At 44.0% G+C, this 23,029-nt stretch overlaps 1 protein-coding gene across 4 annotated transcripts in view; it reads left to right on the forward strand.

Annotated features, from left to right (window-relative positions):
- The first annotated feature begins 7,639 nt into the window (after positions 1-7,639).
- Positions 7,640-23,029, forward strand: part of MAP6 (microtubule associated protein 6) — a 114,650-nt gene continuing 99,260 nt past the window's right edge. Inside the window, exon 1 of one of the 4 annotated variants that reach the window (XM_069759394.1) lies at positions 7,640-8,993. In XM_069759394.1, the coding sequence (XP_069615495.1) occupies positions 8,230-8,993 (764 nt within the window). In that variant the 5' untranslated portion in view covers positions 7,640-8,229. Of the gene's footprint in view, positions 8,994-11,229; positions 12,443-23,029 lie in introns of those variants that run through there. The other 3 variants (XM_069759395.1, XM_069759397.1, XM_069759396.1) reach the window with 3 other exon arrangements.

Genomic DNA, 23,029 nt, shown 5'->3' on the forward strand with positions numbered 1-23,029 from the left:
CCAAACAAGTGTCACGTGGGCAAAGCAGAGGTTCAGTATTTAGGGCATTGGGTGGGAAGTGGTAAACAGAGACCAGAACCAGCCAAGATTGAGGCCATAGCTAAATGGCCCACCCCATGCACTAAAACCCAGGTCTTGGCGTTTTTAGGGACAGCGGGGTATTACAGGAAATTTGTTCCCAATTACAGCAGCGTGGCCAAGCCCCTCACTGATCTGACCCATAAGAACCAACCCCGCCAGGTAACCTGTACCCCAGAGTGTGAGGAAGCCTTCCGCCAGCTAAAGGACGCCCTCACCAATACCCCTGTATTGGCCGCACCCGATCCAACTAAACGTGTCCTGGTTCACACAGACGCTTCTATGTTTGGATTGGGGGCAGTACTAAGCCAAGTCGGGCCGGACGGCCAAGAACACCCGGTAGCTTACCTGAGTCGGAAACTACTGCCCCGTGAAGTGAGCTATGCGGCCATCGAGAAGGAGTGCCTGGCAATAGTATGGGCACTCAAAAAGTTACAACCATATTTGTATGGACGACAGTTTTCCCTCCTAACGGACCATAATCCCCTAGTCTGGCTTAATCGGATCTCCGGAGACAACGCCAGATTACTGCAGTGGAGTTTAGCCCTACAACCTCTGGACTTCACCATCCACTACAGACCCAGCAAACAAAACGGTAATGCCGATGGACTAAGTCGACAAACGGAACTTGTACCAACCCCATAAACTTCGGTCATCCCCAAACCGATCCGTTAAGGATCAGACTGTGTATGCCGATCGCTTCGCTGAAAAGGGGAGCCGTGTTACAGAACCCCCAGCACCAAGAATATGTTATGCTATATATATATATTATGTATAATAGGTTCCATGTGAAATGCATCAGTCCACAGGCTGCATCCCTGGGCAGAGAGGACAAGATATCCCGGAAGATTGTAGGGGGACCAGCTAGAAACCCGGCCTACCACATTCAGAATCCAGCAAAAGCAGAATGGACCTCCTGAAACACGGGGGTTGCTGAAAGAGGTACTACAGCACAGTAGACCCCGTTACACCCACCTCTTCCTGTACAATGACTGATAACACCTCTGTATACAGCTGATCCACCAATCATAATATGTGATAATACAGCTCATCCCTCCTCTTCCTGTACAATGACAGATAACACCTCTATATACTGCTGATCCTCCAATCATAATGTGTGATATTACAGCTCATCCCTCCTCTTCCTGTACAATGACTGATAACACCTCTGTATACAGCTGATCCTCCAATCATAATGTGTGATAATACAGCTCATCCCTCCTCTTCCTGTACAATGACTGATAACACCTCTGTATACAGCTGATCCACCAATCATAATATGTGATAATACAGCTCATCCCCACCTCTTCCTGTACAATGACAGATAACACCTCTGTATACAGCTGATCCACCAATCATAATATGTGATAATACAGCTCATCCCCACCTCTTCCTGTACAATGACTGATAACACCTCTGTATACAGCTGATCCGCCAATCATACTATGTGATAATACAGCTCATCCCCACCTCTTCCTGTACAATGACTGATAACACCTCTGTATACAGCTGATCCGCCAATCATACTATGTGATAATACAGCTCATCCCCACCTCTTCCTGTACAATGACTGATAACACCTCTGTATACAGCTGATCCGCCAATCATACTATGTGATAATACAGCTCATCCCGCCTCTTCCTGTACAATGACTGTTAACACCTCTATATACAGCTGATCCTCCAATCATAATGTGTGATAATACAGCTCATCCCCGCCTCCTCCTGTACAATGACTGATAACCCCTCTATATACAGTAGATAACACAGGATTCACCATTCACAATAGGTGATGTCACAGCTCACCTCCTCCTCCTGTACAATGACTGATAACACCTCTGTATACAGTGTGCAGCGCCCCAGAGATCTGGTCGTTGCAGTAACGTCACTCTGCCGCTAAGGGGAGTGATGGTACGTCTGATGGCACTAAAGGAGTTCATCTGACCAGGTATCACCAGCACACATTACACTTCACACTCCGGCCACTAGGGGGAGCAAAAGATTTTATTTATTAGGCCCCTCCTCACACTGGTAAAACTAGGGGTTGGATAGGAAGTTAGACAGAAGCTGACTGGGTTGGATTCAGGCAACATCCCGAGGCAGGGGGTGTTGCAGGGAGAAGATTCAGGGGGGGTCCCTGTCAGGTGTGGGAACCTGGCAGGTACCTAGCGACAAGAACAGAATGTTACGGAACCACGCCTGCACTACCCGCAGCGGTATCCTAAGAAAGAGACACGAAGCGAAGGATATTGTGGACAGTGAGAAACGAGATCGAGCACAAAGGAGAGCCAGTAGGAGTCGTGCCCGGAGAACGGCAACATCCTACTGAGGCGCGTAGCCGGTGGCCGGAACACCGAGGAAGTAACTGACTATGCCTTACTTAAAACTCCGCAGGACAGTTAATTATAGGTTGGCTGTCTACCTTACATCACCTAAGCAGACATAGTAACATAGTAACATAGTAACATAGTTAGTAAGGCCGAAAAAAGACATTTGTCCATCCAGTTCAGCCTATATTCCATCATAATAAATACCCAGATCTACGTCCTTCTACAGAACCTAATAATTGTATGATACAATATTGTTCTGCTCCAGGAAGACATCCAGGCCTCTCTTGAACCCCTCGACTGAGTTCGCCATCACCACCTCCTCAGGCAAGCAATTCCAGATTCTCACTGCCCTAACAGTAAAGAATCCTCTTCTATGTTGGTGGAAAAACCTTCTCTCCTCCAGACGCAAAGAATGCCCCCTTGTGCCCGTCACCTTCCTTGGTATAAACAGATCCTCAGCGAGATATTTGTATTGTCCCCTTATATACTTATACATGGTTATTAGATCGCCCCTCAGTCGTCTTTTTTCTAGACTAAATAATCCTAATTTTGCTAATCTATCTGGGTATTGTAGTTCTCCCATCCCCTTTATTAATTTTGTTGCCCTCCTTTGTACTCTCTCTAGTTCCATTATATCCTTCCTGAGCACCGGTGCCCAAAACTGGACACAGTGCTCCATGTGCGGTCTAACTAGGGATTTGTACAGAGGCAGTATAATGCTCTCATCATGTGTATCCAGACCTCTTTTAATGCACCCCATGATCCTGTTTGCCTTGGCAGCTGCTGCCTGGCACTGGCTGCTCCAGGTAAGTTTATCATTAACTAGGATCCCCAAGTCCTTCTCCCTGTCAGATTTACCCAGTGGTTTCCCGTTCAGTGTGTAATGGTGATATTGATTCCCTCTTCCCATGTGTATAACCTTACATTTATCATTGTTAAACCTCATCTGCCACCTTTCAGCCCAAGTTTCCAACTTATCCAGATCCATCTGTAGCAGAATACTATCTTCTCTTGTATTAACTGCTTTACATAGTTTTGTATCATCTGCAAATATCGATATTTTACTGTGTAAACCTTCTACCAGATCATTAATGAATATGTTGAAGAGAACAGGTCCCAATACTGACCCCTGCGGTACCCCACTGGTCACAGCGACCCAGTTAGAGACTATACCATTTATAACCACCCTCTGCTTTCTATCACTAAGCCAGTTACTAACCCATTTACACACATTTTCCCCCAATGTGGGAAGGGGGGACATAGGGGGCAACGCGTGGAGAGGGGCGTCTCTAGGGTCACGGAAGAACTCCGAGCCTACCCGTCAAACGGGAGCGTCCTAGCCATAACATACCTGGGGGACGGAGAACTAGAAAGAACTGGAACAAATTAGAATGAACGAGAACAGCAGTTGTGAGGACTATCCCGAATGCTCAGCAGGGAAGCACTACAACACACAGGCGCTAGTGGTAGGCAACGATTTCCACCTGCAAAGGGAACTCTGGATGTGCCTTCGTCGGACCGGCCGGTCTCAGACAGCCCTGTTGACAGTGCTCTGGATTGAGGATCCTGAAGCCTTCAGTAAAGAGGTAAAGGGACTGCAACCCTGTGTCCTCGTTATTGTCTGCACCTCACACCATCACCATCCACCTTACTGGGAAGCCCTGGGGACACACTTCACCTGTGGGAAGGTATACCATCTAGCTGCCATCACATCACCCCAGCGGACCCCAAGCAGCATCGGTCACCCTGACCGAACACCACAGGTGGCATCACAAACCCTTGACAGACTCGTACCACCTTTCATTGGGCGCCCCTTAGCAGGGTCACGGACCGGGTCCAGCCACCGTGACATCCCCAGAACTGAACCAGCAGTGGACCGGTACCGAGTAATCTGCGGCCCTGCGTCTGGGGGAGCTCCAACTAGATAACACAAGATCCACCATTCACAATAGGTGATGTCACAGGTCACCTCCTCCTCCTGTACACTGACTGATAACACCTCTATATACAGTATATAACACAGGATCCACCATTCACAATAGGTGATGTCACAGCTCACCTTCTCCTCCTCCTGTACAATGACTGATAACACCTCTATATACAGTAGATAACACAGGATCCACCATTCACAATAGGTGATGTCACAGCTCACCTTCTCCTCCTGTACAATGACTGATGACACCTCTATATAAAGTAGATAACACAGGATCCTCCATTCACAATAGGTGATGTCACAGCTAACCTCCTCCAACTGTACAATGACTGATAACACCTCTATATACAGTAGATAACACAGGATCCCCCATTCACAATAGGTGATGTCACAGCTCACCTCCTCCTCCTGTACAATGAATGATAACACCTCTATGTATAGTAGATAACACAGGATCACTGTTCACAATAGGTGATGTCACAGCTCACCTCCTCCTGTATAATGACTGATAACACCTCTTTATACAGTAGATAACACAGGATCCACCATTCACAATAGGTGATATCACAGTTCACCTCCTCCTCCTGCACAATGACTGATAACACCTCCATATACAGTGGATAACACAGGATCCACCATTCACAATAGGTGATGTCACAGCTCACCTCCTCCTCTCCTGTACAATGACTGATAACACCTCTATATACAGTAGGTAACACAGGATCCACCATTCACAATAGGTGATATCACAGCTCTCCTCCTCCTCCTGTACAATGACTGATAACACCTCTATATACAGTGGATAACACAGGATCCACCATTCACAATAGGTGATGTCACAGCTCACCTCCTCTCCTGTACACTGACTGATAACACCTCTATATACAGTGGATAACACAGGATCCACCATTCACAGTAGGTGATGTCACAGCTCACCTCCTCCTCTCCTGTACAATGACTGATAACACCTCTATATACAGTAGGTAACACAGGATCCACCATTCACAATAGGTGATATTACAGCTCACCTCCTCCTCTCCTGTACAATGACTGATAACACCTCTATATACAGTAGATAACACAGGATCCACCATTCACAATAGGTGATGTCACAGCTCACCTCCTCCTCCTGTACAATGACTGATAACACCTCTATATACAGTAGGTAACACAGGATCCACCATTCACAGTAGGTGATGTCACAGCTCACCTCCTCCTCCTGTACAATGACTGAGAACACCTCTATATACAGTAGATAACACAGGATCCACCATTCACAATAGGTGATGTCACAGCTCACCTCCTCCTCCTGTACAATGACTGATAACACCTCTATATACAGTAGATAACACAGGATCCACCATTCACAATAGGTGATGTCACAGCTCACCTCCTCCTCCTGTATAATGACTGATAACACCTCTATATACAGTAGATAACACAGGATCCACCATTCACAATAGGTGATGTCACAGCTCACCTCCTCCTCCTGTACAATGACTGATAACACCTCTATATACAGTAGATAACACAGGATCCACCATTCACAATAGGTGGTGTTACAGCTCACTTTCCCCACCTCCCTTCACAATGATTTTTGCACACGCTCATTAAATGCTTTAATACGATAGATGAGTCGGAGTCTTTTCATTGCTGTTAATGTACATGTGAATTTCCTAAAACAATGGGAAGTTAGACTCTAAAAAAGCCCTAGTGGCTGGTGTAAGTATTGCAAAATGTATATTTATTACAAAGATAGTGATATGAAAAAAAATATTATGTAACACAAAAACCTAATTGAATTAATAAATAATTTCCTGGTGACAAGTTCCCTTTAATACCAAATGTAGCACAAGATTCCTCACATAAATGGAGCCTTCCTGTAGGTTTTTATTTTTCACACTCCCACATGTATAATATTTGCTCAGAATATCATTATCACAGATTATTGGCTGCGGTGTAACTCGGATGTTCCCGGTCTATATTCTGTATGTCGTGCAGCATTATAGATTTCAGGACCACGGAGGCCGGACAGCGGCACAGACACTGGTGGGATTGTAGAAATCATTCACCTCCTTCGATGCCAATCACTCGATCCCATTGATTAACAATTCAGGTGATTGGATAAAGAAGTCATCATCTGCTGGGAAGATGAGCGGGAGGTGAATATTCAATATTTTATCCTCTCGTGGAGTCTGTATCTGCGCAGTGCAAACCAGTATAGGAGAAAAGTTTACAATTTCCTTTAAAATCTTGGAGTATTGGGAAGATATCAGTGATACCTTCTCCCACATTAGGCATTTCATGGCTATAGAGGTTAGTGATAAAACAGAATGGGTCACAGGGAACTTATTCTGCAGCCTGCGCTATGTACTGTGATCCATAGAGGACGTAGAAGCCAAAACAGTTCAACATTTTTAATTAAACACTATTGTAAAAATGTTACCATAAATGCATTGATTTAAAAGAAAAAGTGTCTAAAACCTTTATTTATGTCTCCCTCTAACTTCAGATGTGGGACGAAAGATGTCGACTTCCCTTGTCCCATGCCAAAAATATTTTTTCATTTCCTTCATTTTTTTTTTCACCCAAGGCACATTTTTTAAAACTAGGTCAAAGGAAAAATGGGGACAATAAAGCTCCTGCTTTAAATTTTCAAAAGACCATTGAATATAATCAGAAATACAAATCTCATTGATTGCAACCCATAAATCTTCTACAATATTTGTCCTTTGTAAAAAAAAAAATAAAATTGTAAAACTGGTTGCAACAATTCCAATAAATTATTTTCCAAGAGTTGCACTGTGCAGAAACATTGTATCTTTTTTCAGGTTAGTAACAAATTTAAATTAAATTACTTTTTTTTAATGAAAATAAAAAAAAAGTATCAAGCTTGCACATGTAGACCCTCATCCTTTGTGTGTCCACTGTGAAGAAACATTGTATCATTTATGGAATCATACTTTTCTTCAAATTTGCACAATCCTTTGTGTGGAAAATCATCTATGTAAATTCCACTCTGTCGGTGATGACAATAAATATTTGATGTCATCGTTGGAATGACCGTCACTTAGATGTGTCGCCTTCATCGGAGACAGTCAATGTTCAGCCATAAATAATTCACGCGGTGGCTCCTTCATCCGAGTGGAACCTGCCACAAAGCTTTCGCTAAGTGGAAAGTGACAATGGGGGTAATGAAATCCATCTGCTCCCCGCCTGACCCCCCTCCAGACAATGAACAGTTAACAAGCCGCAGTAACAAGCAGCCTCCTCTCCATTCATTTGAGACGTTGGCTTGCGTGCTGACGAAGGAGCCATCTCTCTCCCAGCATCTCTCCTCCTCCGGTCCCCCACCCCATCAGCAGCATTTAGGATGCAGATACCAGGGTGGGTGGGACCACTTCCTGCAGAGATCTTGCTTTCTGATTGTGGCAGGGTCTCACTGCCAGGATTGCAAGGAAACACCACACGTTCTGGTTGTGGGTGTGGAAGGGTTGTCCACCAGGATTGACTTCAGTTCCTGCATCATCATGCCATAGAGACACTTGCAGAAAGTGTTCCATGACTGAGAAGAGGAAAGGAGACACCAGATCTTTACATTCCGGTTCTTGGTCTTTGCATTGACCATACAAAGCCGTATAAGGGCAACCATGAGGAGAGGTTTATCTGCGACATGACTTTGAAAAAAAAACACCCAAAAATATATCTCTGGAGTTGTCATATCCGGTGAGAAGAGCACTGTCTACGTCTGGCTGGGCAGTCTCCTGGAAGGAGACCATCAGGACTAAACTGTTACTATTTCTACGTCTTGCAAGGTGGGTGGAAGGGAAAACCCAGAGTCTTCATTGTAGTTTGTAAGAGGCTCCCTACGACTGTCAGGGTGGAGACTATGGCATGGCCCTGTATTACCAGGGCATGCTGCATTGCCCGTTTCTGGAACCAGTTAGATAAAGGTGACATTGCTGTTCCTTTGGTCTTCACCAAGTATTCGGAGGTTACCGAAGGAGGTCAACAACACCATGCTCACCTTCAACAGCCGCAAGCCCGTCATAGTACATATGCCGTTGAGTCACAGCCTGCCCAAGTAGAGGCAGATCATGGTGCTGGGTCTACCAGAGACTTGTCCCACCAACCTGGACCTGATCATAGCAAGGAGACATCGGGTTCGGTCATGCGTCAGGATTACAAGCACTGGAATGTAAAACCAGAGGCAAGCTGCAAACCCAAGAGTGAGTATCAACCCTCCGGAGCTCCTTTCGAAAGAGAGACGCAGTATCAGAAAGATTTCAAAGCTTGGCCCATACCTCGTCGTGGGGACCATCCATGGATTCCAAAGCCTTCTCCAGGCCTCACTGCCCCAACAGCCTCAAGTGCTGCCAAAATGAAGAAAACACCAGTAGCCTTATCAGAGAAAAGGGCAGAGGAACCACCAAAGGTAGAGCCTACAGAAGTGGTGGTTCCCAAAGTCAAGGCCTCTGTTACCTTCAGCAGCGTGGCGGATATACAGTCCGCTCAAAAAGAGGTCCAAGAAAAGCGAAACAGGGAGAAGTCGCCATCTACAAGATGGTCCATGGAAGGACTGAGACCAAGGGATGCTGCCGATATACTCAACAGGCAGATCAAAGAGGAAGGAGGAGTTGGCACCTCGTACAGGTCAGCAAAACCATTTTTGTATCAACTTTTTGTATCTCTGGGCCACTTATGGTTATATCAAGTCTTAAGGCCCAACTCAAAATATCACCCATAAAAATCAATCAGAGAGTAATTCTAACAAGTCAGGCTAGTAACACAAACATATGAAGGATGCTAAAGCAGTTGCTATTAAAGCTACTTGCAAAATACATTTTTGAATGACGATAGTAACTTTCATCAATATTTCTAAAAAAAATTAAGTTATCTTAAAAAATATAAATATTTTTTCTGCTTTCATATATAAGAATTTGATGCCCATTATCCCATGTGTCTCCTTGTCTAGTAAGGCACAAAGCCAATTAACTATTAATTATTAACTCGCCCTTTATTGTCCTTTTCGTCTGTGAGATGATATTTTGTTTCCTTATGCAGATTTATAATATAGAGAAGAACATAAATATCTCACAAGTCTGTGATATGTCAACATCTGATTTATTTTTTTATATTTTTAGAATTTTTTAATAATGGAATTTCCAATATTCTTTTTTTAGACAATAAATTTCCAACAATAGTTAGATTTTTAAAACCAAAAGATTAAACAAAAAATAATTTACTTGCAATCTAGCAGCCATTTTCCTATGGATCTTATTTAATTTCTAAAAAACTTAATTTAATGTAGCACTTTATTTACATTCATTTTTAATTCATACTTCATTTACATTTTTGTTTTTTTACTATTTATTATTGATTTTATTACTTATTTTTTATTAGAATTTAATGATTAAGGATAGGATTATTTATTTTAAAGATTTATTAATTTTTTACTTATTTTTTTACTATTATTGATTTTATGACTTCTTTTTTATTAGTGTTTTATGACTAATCATAGGATTATTTTTTTTCTATTAATATATTTGTTTATTTTTTACCATTTTTAATATTCATTGTTGATTTCATTACTTATCTTTTCTTAGTGTTTTATGACTAATGATAGGATTATTTTTTCTATTAATTTAGTATATTTGTTTATTTTTTTACCTTTTTTAATCATTTTTTTTATTTCATTACATATCTTTGATTAGTGTTTTATAATTAATGATAGGATATTTTTTAATTCTATTTGATTATTTTTTTACCTTTTTTGTACTATTTATTACTCATTTTATTACTTATTTTTATTAGTGTTTTATGACTAATGATAGGATTATATTTTTTTCCTAATTATATATTTATTTTTTACCTTTTTGTACTATTTATTATTTTTTTATTATTTTTTATTAGCGTTTTATGACTGAGAGGATTGTTTTTTTCTAATTATATATTTGTTTATTTTTTCCTAATTTTTTTCCTATTTATTACATATTTTTTATTAGTGTTTTATGATTAATGAGGATTATTTTTTCTGTAATTATACATTTATTACTTTTCTTTATAGAGTTACTTTTTTTAATTACACAAAAAAAAAAGAGAAAAGTCTTGAGCCCTATGGATAATCTCCCCTGAAATGTAACAGAATTAGTAGAAAGAAAGGGCATTATTCCATTATAGCCCCTGTACTTTAGGGAATATTTCCCAGTTCATTGTAAACATGTCACAATGGCTCCCTAACAACCAATCAGCCATCAGGATTAAGCAGCTACTCCATGCAAAAACAATACATATTTTTTTTTATTAAATAAAAAGTCAACATAAAATTATATAAATTCTGAATTTTGCTTTAAATTGAGACGAGAAACTCATTTTAAAATGTAACAAAAAAAATGTAAAAAAAAAAAAAAAAATTTTGAAATTGAATTTCTATGCACGGAATGCAAATGGAATAAGACGCTAAGTTTGAGATGATCGGAACCGGCGTGAATCAATTATCATCGTTATGAATGGGTGTAAGAAGATAATCAGGATTAATTAAATCCTGTAGAGAAAAGCAATGTAGGGTTTGCAATGTCAGAGATGTGATGATGGGCACTGTCCACAGGCTGTGGTGCTGAAATCCCCCCTACTGGTTGCAAGGAGTATTGCAATAACCAGCGATGGAATATGCACAGGGTCTGCTGTTCGTTGTTGGTGGATTGGTGATGGTGGATACTATGTAATCATGGAATAGACGGGTGCTGCACCCTCCGCGCCTCTTGCAGTGTTCAGCCGTCCAGTGATTGGTGCATATGCCAGATGTGGTGTACCTGGCCATTAAGGGTTAAATGCACTGCACTCACCCCCTCCCTCCCTCCCTCCTTCCTTCGCTCGCTCGCCCTCCTTTGATATCACATTTTAGGTGCTGCATAGTGGAGATCTTTTTTTTTTGCCAGCATTACATTCTCCTCCCCCCTCTCGCTCGTCTCACTCTTCTTTTTCCTTGGCATCTGGGGGATGCAGAGAGCAAGGTGGGTGGGGTCCTCCCTTTTCGAGATGTTCGCCGGATTTCTTCTTCGTCTTCTTCTTCTTCCGACTACGGCTAGAGGTCACTTGATGCAAAATTATTAACATTTTGCTAATCAAGAGGGAAGAGGCATGAGAGCGACCGCCGGAATCCTTCACTCGCCGCTCGCCTTGTAGATCCACGGAGAAAGGAACAACAACAACAAAAAAATCTGTTTACACTTGTAAGGGATCTACAAGATTTTTTTAATTTTTTTTTTAATCTCAAGGAATTTTTGGCTTTTCTCGTTCACCAGCGACAGAACTCTTCTGCAAGGAGCAATAATTAAGAAAAAATAAGCTACTTATTAATTGGGAGAGAGGAAATTCTCAAGGTTGTTTAAAAAAATGGCATGGCCTTGTGTAACCCGGGCGTGTTGCATCGCCCGCTTTGGGAATAAACAAGACAAGGGGGACATTGCCGTCCCTTTAATGTTTTCCAAATATTCGGAAGTGACAGATGGACCTCATCTTAGCCAGCCGCCACGCCCTGGGTCTGCTGCCATAGAAACTCAGCCACCGCTGGCAGATTCCTACTATGGAGGCCAGTCTAGGTCATCCAGGGACTACTCTAGGAGATTGGAGTCTACCAGGGGTTCGGTGATGAGACAAGATTTCAAACCCTGGAAAGCAAATCCCGAGCAAAGCTGCAAACCGAGGAGCGAATATCTGCCCTCCGAAGCTCCTCTCGAAAGGGAGACCCAATACAAGAAGGATTACAGGTCATGGCCAATCCCTCGTCAAGGTGACCACCCATGGATTCCGAAACCCATCCAAGGTCCGGTCTACATCCCTCCCATCGAGGATAGAAAGAAGAAAGATTTCATGGGTTCTATCTTACCACCAGTGGAGAAGAGGATCATTGACGCCGAAATAGCGGGGAGGGTAGCCATCGCCTATAACGTCACCCCGGAGATTTTGGTATCGGTAGTAGAAGAAAGTAAAGTCATCCAGCACCGAGAATTGTTAACCAGTGCCAATCCAACGTCCAAGGAGGCAGTGAGCCCACTGCAAAGTCAAGGGATGGAGGACCACGGAGCAAGGTCCTCATACAGGTCAGGCTAGTGCTCCTTGGAACCTTTGGAGACGTCCGATTACAATGTTTCATTCATTAATGTAAATATTTGGTTGTATCGAACGGCGGCTGTCGATTTTAGAGTATAAAATTATGCATGATATTTTCTGAAGAATTTTTTTTTTTACTTTATTCTTTTCAAAATGTTACTGCACAATTTAAAAAAAATATTAACTAAATGTATAATTACATTTAAAAATACATTTAATATACATTTTCATTTTTTTTTAATAATAATTGTAAATATTAGTATATAATTATTTTTCTTTTTTTTCAACTAATGTGCTGTATATTGGTATGAAATGCTACTGAAAATTGGGGATCCCTAAACCCTGAGCCTTACGTATCTAATTCGCAGATTAAAGGGATTTTCCAAAAATCAATTTTTTTTTTTTTTTTTTTTTTAGATTTGATGCATAATTATATATTTTCTTTATCAATAATAACATTAATGCAAACTCTTCCTGTTTTCTCCCTGTGGAGAGTAAGGGGTTACATCACGTCATCCTTAGGGATGTCATGTAGTACGGTCATGTGACCTTGTCACGTGACTACATCCCTGTGGATGACAATAGCTCAGCACCCATTGGGGTGTATAGAGGGGATGGGGGCAAGGATCACATAGTGTTTCATTTTGTATTCATTTTTTATTCTTGGAAAAACCCTTTTTAGACTTTTTTTTTTTTCATTGTTAGCTATGTAGAAAAATGGCTGCCACAGTGAAGGGAGGACAGCCCTGTCTTGGGTGACGTGCCTGGTTAAATAGTCCTATATTAGATGTAATTTTATCGTTATGACTATTACTGGAATTTGGAATTTCTAGCCAAGGATGTGGAAAAGAATAAACCCATAATTTTCCCATAATGCACCATTTAACAAGACCCGCCCACACCAGAGGAAGTGTGCAGGCTCTGACTGTTGCAAAGTATCATGGTCCGGAATGTTCAGACAATGGACGGGACAAATAGATACGTTTCTGTTCCAATTTCACCGATGTTGCTTTTTGACGCAGATGATGTCATCGCGGCGTCCTATGATATTAGCGACGCTGTCCCTTTAACTGCAGCAGATAGCGTCACATATTATTATTACGCATCTAATTAATGATCCCCGATTATGTGACTACACCCGACCGCGGCGATTAATGGAGAAACAGCTCTGTTGTTATGTTACGGAGAAAACTACACCAAGAGCGTTACCACGGCAACAGCCAATCAGAGCGCAGCTGGGTAATTTTCATTCTACACTCAATTACTGGAAGGGAATAGGAAAAAAGGTCGTGGGAAAATCAGGAAGAAGGAAAGATGTGAATACAGGGAACAAGATGGAGGATCGAGATCACCCGAGAAAGGTTCTGTGTCAGAGACGAAATTGTGCAAACCTTGGGCATCGAATGAATATTATTATTATTATGAAGTTTTATTGAAGAATGTGATACCTCCATTTTTCCTACTTTTATTTTGCGATCTGTTTGCTGTGGGTCTATCCGGAGGTCGGCAGCCACTGTGGTACTGTTATGTTTATCCAGGATAGATAGATAGATAATAGATAGATATAGATAAATATAGATTATAGATGATAGATGGAAAGAATCTGGGTGCAAAAAATGCTTCCACAGGCATATACCAAACCTTGCATGTAGTAGTGCAAAAAAGGAAGCAGCCACCACTGTGTGAATAAGGAGCTGTTTTATTTAGCCCATGATGGTGACGTTTCGGTTCAGTGTAACAAACCTTTCTCAAGTAGTGAACAAAGTGCACAGGATTGAAAATGAAAGAAAATGCTTACGTCCGCACAACATTTATTTGCGGTAACAAATTATAAATAAACTAGATGGTGGCCCGATTCTAACGCATCGGGTATTCTAGAATATGCATGTCCATGTAGTATATTGCCCAGTCACATAGTATATTGCCCAGTCACGTATGTCATAGGTTAAAAAATAAAAAACAAACATATACTCACCTTCCGAGGGCCCCATGTAGTCATGTCGCCTGTGTGCGGTGCACGCGGCAGCTCCCGGTCCCAGGGTTGGTAGCGCAGGACCCGTGATGACGTCGTGGTCACATGACCGTGACGTCATGGCAGGTCCTTCTCCCATACCATCCTTGCCACCGGAACCTGCCGCTTGCATGGAGCGGTCACTGAAGCATGGCGAAAGGTGAGTATATAATGATTTTTTAATTTTTTTTCAATTATTTTTAGCATTAGATGTTTTTACTATTGACACTGCATAGGCAGCATCAATAGTAAAAACTTGGTCACACAGGGTTAATAGCGGCGGTAACGGAGTGAGTTACCCGCGGCATAACATGGTCCATTACCGCTGGCATTAACCCTGTGTGAGCGGTGACTGCGGGGAGGATGGAGCGGGCGCCGGGCACTGACTGCAGGGGAGTAGGGAGGGACTAATCAGACTGTGGCCGTCGCTGATTGGTCGCGGCAGCCATGACAGGCAGCTGGCGAGACCAATTAGTGACTTGGATTCCATGACAGACAGAGGCCGCGAGCAATGAATATCCGTGACAGACACAAGGACAATCAGAAAGACGGAAGTGACCCTTAGACAATTATATAGTAGATGTTGTTAAATATTTCTAATTATGCACATGCTTTAAATATTCAATCCTGTGCACTTTGTTCACTGCTTAAAAAGGTTCACTACACTGAACCGAAACGTCGCAATCGTGGGCTAAATAAAACAGCTCCTTATTCACAGACAGTGGTGTCCTGCTTCCTTTTTTGGACCACTAGATGGATAGATAGATAGATAGAGTGGTATAAGTAGAGTCCAATGGTCCCTTGAAGTTCTAGATCCTAGAATATTATGTTGTAATGTCCGTGTCCCCTATCCTGGTATAATGTCTCCATTCTGGTATAATGTTTCCCATCATAATACAAAGTCCCTCAATCTGGTATAATGTCTCCCATCGTAGTATAATGCCCTCATTTTGATATAATGTTCCCCATTCTAGTATAATGCCCCCATTATGGTAAAATGCCCCCCTTTCCTGATATAACGTCCCCATTCTGGTATAATGTCCCCATCCTAGGATAATGTCCCCCATGCTGGTATAATTCTTCAGCGCCCCAGAGACCTGGTCGTTGCAGTATAGCGCTCTGCCGCTAAGGGGAGCAGCGGTACGTCTGATGGCACTAAGGAGTTCTCCTGACCAGGTATCACCAGAACACATTACACTTCACACTCCGGCCACTAGGGGGAGAAAAAGGCTTTATTTATTGGGCTACTCCTCACACTGGTAAAACTAGGGGCTGGGGAGGAAGTTAGTTAGAAGCTGACTGGGTTGGAACCAGGCAACATCCCGTGGCAGGGGGTGTTGCAGGGAGAAGGCACAGGGGGGTCCCTGTCAGGCGTGGGAACCTGGCAGGTGCCTAGCGAACAGAACAGAACGTAACAGAACCGCACCTGCACACCCTGCGGCGGTATCCTAAGAGAGAGACACGAAGGGAAGGATATTGTGGAAACGTGGAAACGAGATCAAGCACAAAGGAGAGCCAGTAAGAGTCATGCCGTGAGAGAGAGGCAACATCTTACTGAGGCGCGTAGTCGGTGGCTGGAACACCGTAGGAGTAACTGACTTCAGGCCTTACTTCAAACTCCGCTGGACAGTTAGTCATAGGCTGGCTGTCTACCTTACTACACCTACGAAGACATAGGGGGCAACATTGGGAGAGGGGCGTCTCTAGGGTCCCGGAAGACCTCCAAGCCTTCCCGTCATACGGGTGGCGTCCAAGCCAAAACATACCTGGGGGACGTTAGAAACTAGTAACATCTGGAACCAAAGAACGAGAGAGAGAGAGAAAGCTGTAGAGAACGAACGAAAGAGAACAGAAGTTGTGAGGACTATTCCGAATGCTCAGCAGGGTAGGACTACAACACACAGGCGCTAGTGGTGGGCAACGATTTCCATCTGCGAGGGAAACTCTGGATGTGCCCATCGGACCGACCGGTCTCAGATAGCCCTGTTAAACGTACTCTGGATTGAGGATCCTGAAGCCTTCAGTAAAGAGGTAAAGAGACTGCAACCTTGTGTCCTCGTTATTGACTGCACCTCACACCATCACCATCCACCTTACTGGGAAGCCCTGGGGACATACTACACCTGTGGGAAGGTATACCATCTGGCTGCCATTCCATCACCCCAGCGGACCCCATAGCAGCGTCGGTCACCCTGACCGAACACCACAGGTGGCGTCACGAACTCCTGACAGACTGCACCACTACTTTCATTGGACGCCCCTTAGCAGGGTCGCGGACCGGGTCTAGCCACCGTGACAGCCTCAGAACCGAACCAGAGAGGCCCGGTACCGAAACGCGTGGCCCTGTCTCTGGGGGTGCTCCAACTCCCTCATTCTGGTATAATATCCCCCATTCTTTCATAATATCCCCGATTCTGGTATAATACCCCCATTCTGGTATAATGACCTCCCTTGTGGTAAAATGATCTCCCTTATGACATATTGTCCCCATTCTGGTATAATGCCCCCCTTCTGGTATAAAGCCCCAAATATAATGCCCACCCCATCCTGACATAATGCCCCCATCCTGACATAATAACCCCATCCTGATATAATTCCCCCTTCCTGGTATAATGTCTCTATTCTGATACAATGCCCTCATCCTGGTACAATGCCCCCCATCCTGGGCCCCTATCATTTTTCTCAAGCACATTGTAAAAATAAACAAATAATTCAACTCGCCTTCCCCCACTCCCACGCGGCGTGGTGACCTCTTCTGTAGCCGGCGCAGGAGCTGGCAGCTGACTTTGGCATGTTGGCATGGACAACGCATGACGCCACTGCCATCCGCTGAGCATCATTGATAGGCTTATGTCTCCTACTGACCTTTGATTAGCAGACATTGTGTATTGCTGAGCAGGAACCAGGCAGGTCTCTGCACCGCAATATATTTCAACTGAATGTGCGTCTGAGGACACGCGTCCGGGTGAAATTGTTGTCAGTAGGACCCCTGCCCCACCCCCTGCAATTGCCTGGTCATGTTCTCACCCTCTGCCTTGATTGTTACGCCCTTTGCCTACACTGTGATCTGGTGGTCCTGGATGATGAGACCATTTCCTGCTACCCTGCATCAAATACTCAGCAGTGAGGGACACTCACTTCAGAAGACTCTGCGATCTCTTCTCAAATTTCAGGTCCATGAAGGAGGAAGAGAAAACATATATCCTGCTGGGGGATTCTGCCTCACAAAAATCGGAATAAAAAGCGATCAAAAAGTGTAATGTGCCCGAAAATGGTACCAATAAAAACGTCAAATCGTCCCACAAAAAACAAGATCTCACATGACTATGTGGGCCAAAATATAGAAAAATTATAGCTCTCAAAATGTGGTGATGCAAAAACAATTTTTTTAAATAAAATGTCTTTTAGTGTGTGACAGCTGCCAAACATAAAAACCCGCTATAAATAGTAAATCAAACCCCCCTTTATCACCTTCTTAGTTAGAGAACAATAATAAATTTAAAAAAATGTATTCATTTCAATTTTTCCATTAGGGTTAGGTTTAGGGCTAGGGTTAGGATTAGGGTTAAGGTTGGGGCTAAAGTTAGGTTTGGGGCTAGAGTTGGGAATAGGGTTTGGATTACATTTACAGTTGGGATTAGGGTTAGGGTTGGGATTAGGGTTAGGGGTGTGTTGGGGTTAGGGTTAGAATTGGGGTGTTTCCACTGTTTAGGCACATCAGGGGCTCTCCAAACGTGACATGGCGTCCGACCTCAATTCCAGCCAATTCTGCGTTGAAAAAGTCAAATGGTGCTCCTTCCCTTCTGAGCTCTCCCGTGCTCCCAAACGGTGGTTTACCCTCACATATGGGGCATCATCGTACTCAGGACAAATTGAACAAGTTTTGCAGTCCAATTTCTCCTGTTACCCTTGTGAAAATAAAAATGTGGGGGCTAAAAAATCATTGTTGTGGGAAAAAAAAGATTTTTTATTTTCACAGCTCTGCGTTATAAACTTTACTGAAACACTTGGAGGTTCAATGTTCTCACAACACATCTGGCTAAGTTCCTTGGAGGGTCTAGTTTCCAAAATGGAGTCACTTGTGGGGGGTTTCTACTGTTTAGGCACATCAGGGGCTCTGCAAATGCAACGCGAAGCCCGCAGACCATTCCATCAAAGTCTGCATTCCAAAACGGCGCTCCTTCCCTTCCGAGCTCTGCCATGCGCCCAGTGATTTACCCCCACATATGGGGTATCAGTGTACTCAGGACAAATTGCACAACAACTTTTGTGGTCCAATTTCTCCTGTTACCCATGGGAAAATAAAAAATTGGGGGCGAAAAAATCATTTTTGTGGAAAAAATTAGATTTTTTATGGCTCTACATTATAAACTTCTGTGAAGCACTTGGGGGTTCAAAGTGCTCACCACACATCTATAAGTTCCTTAGGGGGTCTTCTTTCCAAAATGGTTTCACTTGTGGGGGTTTCCACTGTTTATGCACATCAGGGGCTCTCCAAAAGCGACATGGCGTCTGATTTCAATTCCAGCCAATTTTGCATTGAAAAAGTCAAATGGCGTTCTTCCCCTCCGAGCTCTGCCATGCGCCCAAACAGTGGTTTACCCCTCACCACATATCTAGATAAGTTCCTTAGGGGGTCTACTTTCCAAAATGGTGTCACTTGTGGGGGGTTTCCACTGCTTAGGCACATCAGGGGCTCTCCAAACGTGACAAGGCGTATGATCTCAATTCCAACCAATTCTGCGTTGAAAAAGTCAAACGTTGCTCCTTCCCCTCCAAGCTCTGCCATGCGCCCAAACAGTGGTTTACCCCCACATATGGGGTATCAGCGTACTCAGGACAAATTGTACAACACCTTTTGGGATCCAATTTCTCCTGTTACCCTTGGTAAAATAAAACAAATTGGATCTGAAGTAAATTCTTTGTGAAAAAAAGTTAAGTGTTCATTTTTTTTAAACACTCCAAAAATTCCTGTGAGCACCTGAAGGGTTAATAAACTTCTTAAATGTGGTTTTGCGCACCTTGAGTGGTGTAGTGTTTATAATGATGTCACACTTGGGTATTTTCTATCATATGGACCCCTCAAAGTGACTTCAAATGTGATGTGGTCCCTAAAAAAATGGCTTTGTAAAATTTGTTGAAAAAATGAGAAATCGCTGGTTAACTTTTAAACCTTAACTTCCTAATAATAAATTTGGTTCCAAAATTGTGTTGATGTAAAGTAGACATATGGGAAATGTTATTTATTAACTATTTTGTCGATATAACTCTCTGATTTAAGGGCATAAAAATTAAAAGTTGTAAAATTGCAAAATTTTCAACATTTTTGCTAAATTTCCGTTTTTTCACAAAAAAACGCAAGTCATATCGAGGAAATTTTACTGCTATCATAAAGTACAGTATGTCACGAGAAAACAATCTTAGAATCAGTGGGATCCGTTGAAGCGTTCCAGAGTTATTACCTCATAAAGGGACAGTGGTCACAATTGTAAAAATTGGCCGGGTCAGAAAGTTGAAAACAGGCTGGGTCTTGAAGGGGTTAAAGGTGAACTTCAAGCTCAAGGAACATCAGTGTCAGATCGCACCATCCGTCGTTGTATGAGCCAAAGTGGACTTCATGGGAGATGACCAAGGAGGACATCATTGTTGAAAAAAATCATAAAAAAAGCCTGACTGGAATTTGCCAAACTACATGTTGACAAGCCACAAAGCTTCTGGGAGAATGTGCTATGGACAGATGAGACAAAAATGGAACTTTTGGCACGGCACATCAGCTCTATGTTCACGGATGGAAATGCGAAGCATATCAAGAAAAGAACACTGTCCCTACTGTGAAACATGGAGGAGGCTCTGTTATGTTCTGGGGCTGCTTTGCTGCATCTGGCACAGGGTGTCTAGAATCTGTGCTGGGTATAATGAAATCTCAAGATTATCTAGGGATTCTACAGAGAAATGTGCTGCCCAGTGTCAGAAAGCTTGGTCTCAGTCGCAGGTCATGGGTCTTGCAATAGGATAATGACCCAAAACACACAGCTAAAAACACCCAGGAATGGCTAAGAGGAAAACATTGGACTATTCTGAAGGGGCCTTCTATGAGCCCTGACCTAAATCCTATTGAGCATCTTTGGAAAGAGCTAAAACATGCCATTTGGAAAAGGCAACCTTCAGACACGAGACAACTGGAGCAGTTTGCTCTTGAAGAGCCGCCAAAATACCTGTCGAGAGGTGCAGAAGTCTCATTGACAGTTACAAGAATCGTTTGATTGCACTGATTGCCTCAAAAGGTTGTGCAACAAAATATCACCGTATACACTCGAGTGTAAGCCGAGATTTTCAGCCCATTTTTTTTAGGCTGAAAGTGCCCCTCTCGGCTTATACTCGAGTCATTGTCTCAGGGGGATCGGCGGGGGAGGGGGAGTGGCAGCTGTGACATACTCACCTGCCCCTGGCGCGGTCCCTGCATCTCCGATGGTCTCCGGGCGCTGACTGCTTCTTCCAGCGTTGAGCTTCTTCCAGCATTATACTCACCTGCTCAGGCTCGGACTGGCCCACCGGAGAACCGGAGGATTCTCCGGTGGGCCCAGGCACTGACACCTGCTGGCATACTTGCCAGCAGCTGCCTAGGGCCCCCAATGCTTCAAGGACCCCACTGCTCCCGGGGCCCCAGCAACTGGCTATGGGGCCCCTGAGTCAAGGGGGCCTGCTCTGTGCCAGCCTAGCAGCAGCTGGAGACAGAATCCTTTCCCCGCTGCTAAAGCCAAATGAATATTCACGCTTCCCCACGCCCCTATGGGCGTGGAGAAGCGTGAATACCATTTCTCTTTAATAGCGGGCAGCGTTAGCCGCAGGGTGCAGCTGTTATGACCTGGTGGTCAGGACAATAATGGACCTGGTGGTTAAGAGCACACGGAATGACCTGATAGTTACTGATAATAAAGGACAAGCTCTGGGACGTGGGAACTCTGCTGACCGCAATCCCTAATCCTATCACACACACTAGAAATAGCCGTGGATTGCTCCTAACGCTCCCTATGCAACTCGGCACAGCCTAAGGAACTAGCTAGTCCTGAAGATAGAAAAATAAAGCCTACCTTGCCTCAGAGAAATTCCCCAAAGGAAAAAGCAGCCCCCCACATATAATGACTGTGAGTAAAGATGAAAATACAAACACAGAGATGAAATAGATTTAGCAAAGTGAGGCCCGACTTACTGAACAGACTGAGGATAGGAAAGGTTGCTTTGCGGTCAGCACAAAAACCTACAAAAAGACCACGGAGAGGGCGCAAAAAGACCCTCCGCACCGACTCACGGTGCGGAGGCGCTCCCTCTGCGTCCCAGAGCTTCCAGCAAGCAAGACAACAATAAAAAATAGCAAGCTGGACAGAAAAATAGCAAACCAAAGAAAAACAAGCAGGAACTTAGCTTCTGCTGGGAAGACAGGTCACAAGAACGATCCAGGAGTGAACTAGACCAATACTGGAACATTGACAAGTGGCATAGAGCAAAGATGTAAGTGGAGTTAAATAGAGCAGCCAGCTAACGAATTAACCTCGTCACCTGTGGAAGGAAACTCAGAAACACCCACCAGAGGAAGTCCATGGACAGAACCAGCCGAAGTACCATTCATGACCACAGGAGGGAGCCTAACAACAGAATTCACAACAGCAGCTAACACTGCCCGCATGTAAAGCCCCACCACCGCACCACTGCACCACATACACACAGCACCGCAAAAGCACCGTCCGCATCACATACACAGGCACAGCCGCACACAGAGTCAGACACACAGCAGTTCACCTCCTGGCAGCAGCAGCAGCAGCACATTCCGGCGTCCTGCTTCCCTGTGTGAGAGCCCAGCTGGATGACGTCATCATCCAGCGTGTTGTCTCACACAAAAAGCTGCCGGCAAAGAATAGGCTGCAGGGAGGTGAGCTGTGCTGTGTGAGTGTGCCTGCGTGTCTGTGTGTGAGTGTGCCTGCGTGTCTGTGTGTGAGTGTGTCTGTGTGTGAGTGTGTCTGTGTGTGTGTGTGTGCCTGCGTGTCTGTGTGTGAGTGTGCCTGCGTGTGTGAGTGTGCCTGCGTGTCTGTGTGTGAGTCTGCCTGCGTGTCTGTGTGTGAGTGTGCCTGCGTGTCTGTGTGTGAGTGTGCCTGCGTGTCTGTGTGTGAGTGTGTCTGTGTGTGAGTGTGTCTGTGTGTGTGTGTGTGCCTGCGTGTCTGTGTGTGAGTGTGCCTGCGTGTGTGAGTGTGCCTGCGTGTCTGTGTGTGAGTCTGCCTGCGTGTCTGTGTGTGAGTGTGCCTGCGTGTCAGTGTGTGAGTGTGTCTGTGTGTGAGTGTGTCTGTGTGTGTGTGCCTGCGTGTCTGTCTGTGTGTGTGTGCCTGCGTGTCTGTGTGTGAGTGTGCCTGCGTGTCTGTGTGTGTGTGCCTGTGTGGCCAGGACATGGTTAAAGGTACAGATGACCAGATTGCTGCTATGATCAGAACTTCAGAAGCAAATTAAGGGTTTTTTCCAAGGCTACAATACTGATGACCCACCTGTCAGCTTTTACCAGGTCCCTGCGGAGCTGGAA

The sequence above is a fragment of the Ranitomeya imitator genome, chromosome 3 (assembly GCF_032444005.1).
Source record: "Ranitomeya imitator isolate aRanImi1 chromosome 3, aRanImi1.pri, whole genome shotgun sequence".
NCBI classification, from domain to species: domain Eukaryota; kingdom Metazoa; phylum Chordata; class Amphibia; order Anura; family Dendrobatidae; genus Ranitomeya; species Ranitomeya imitator.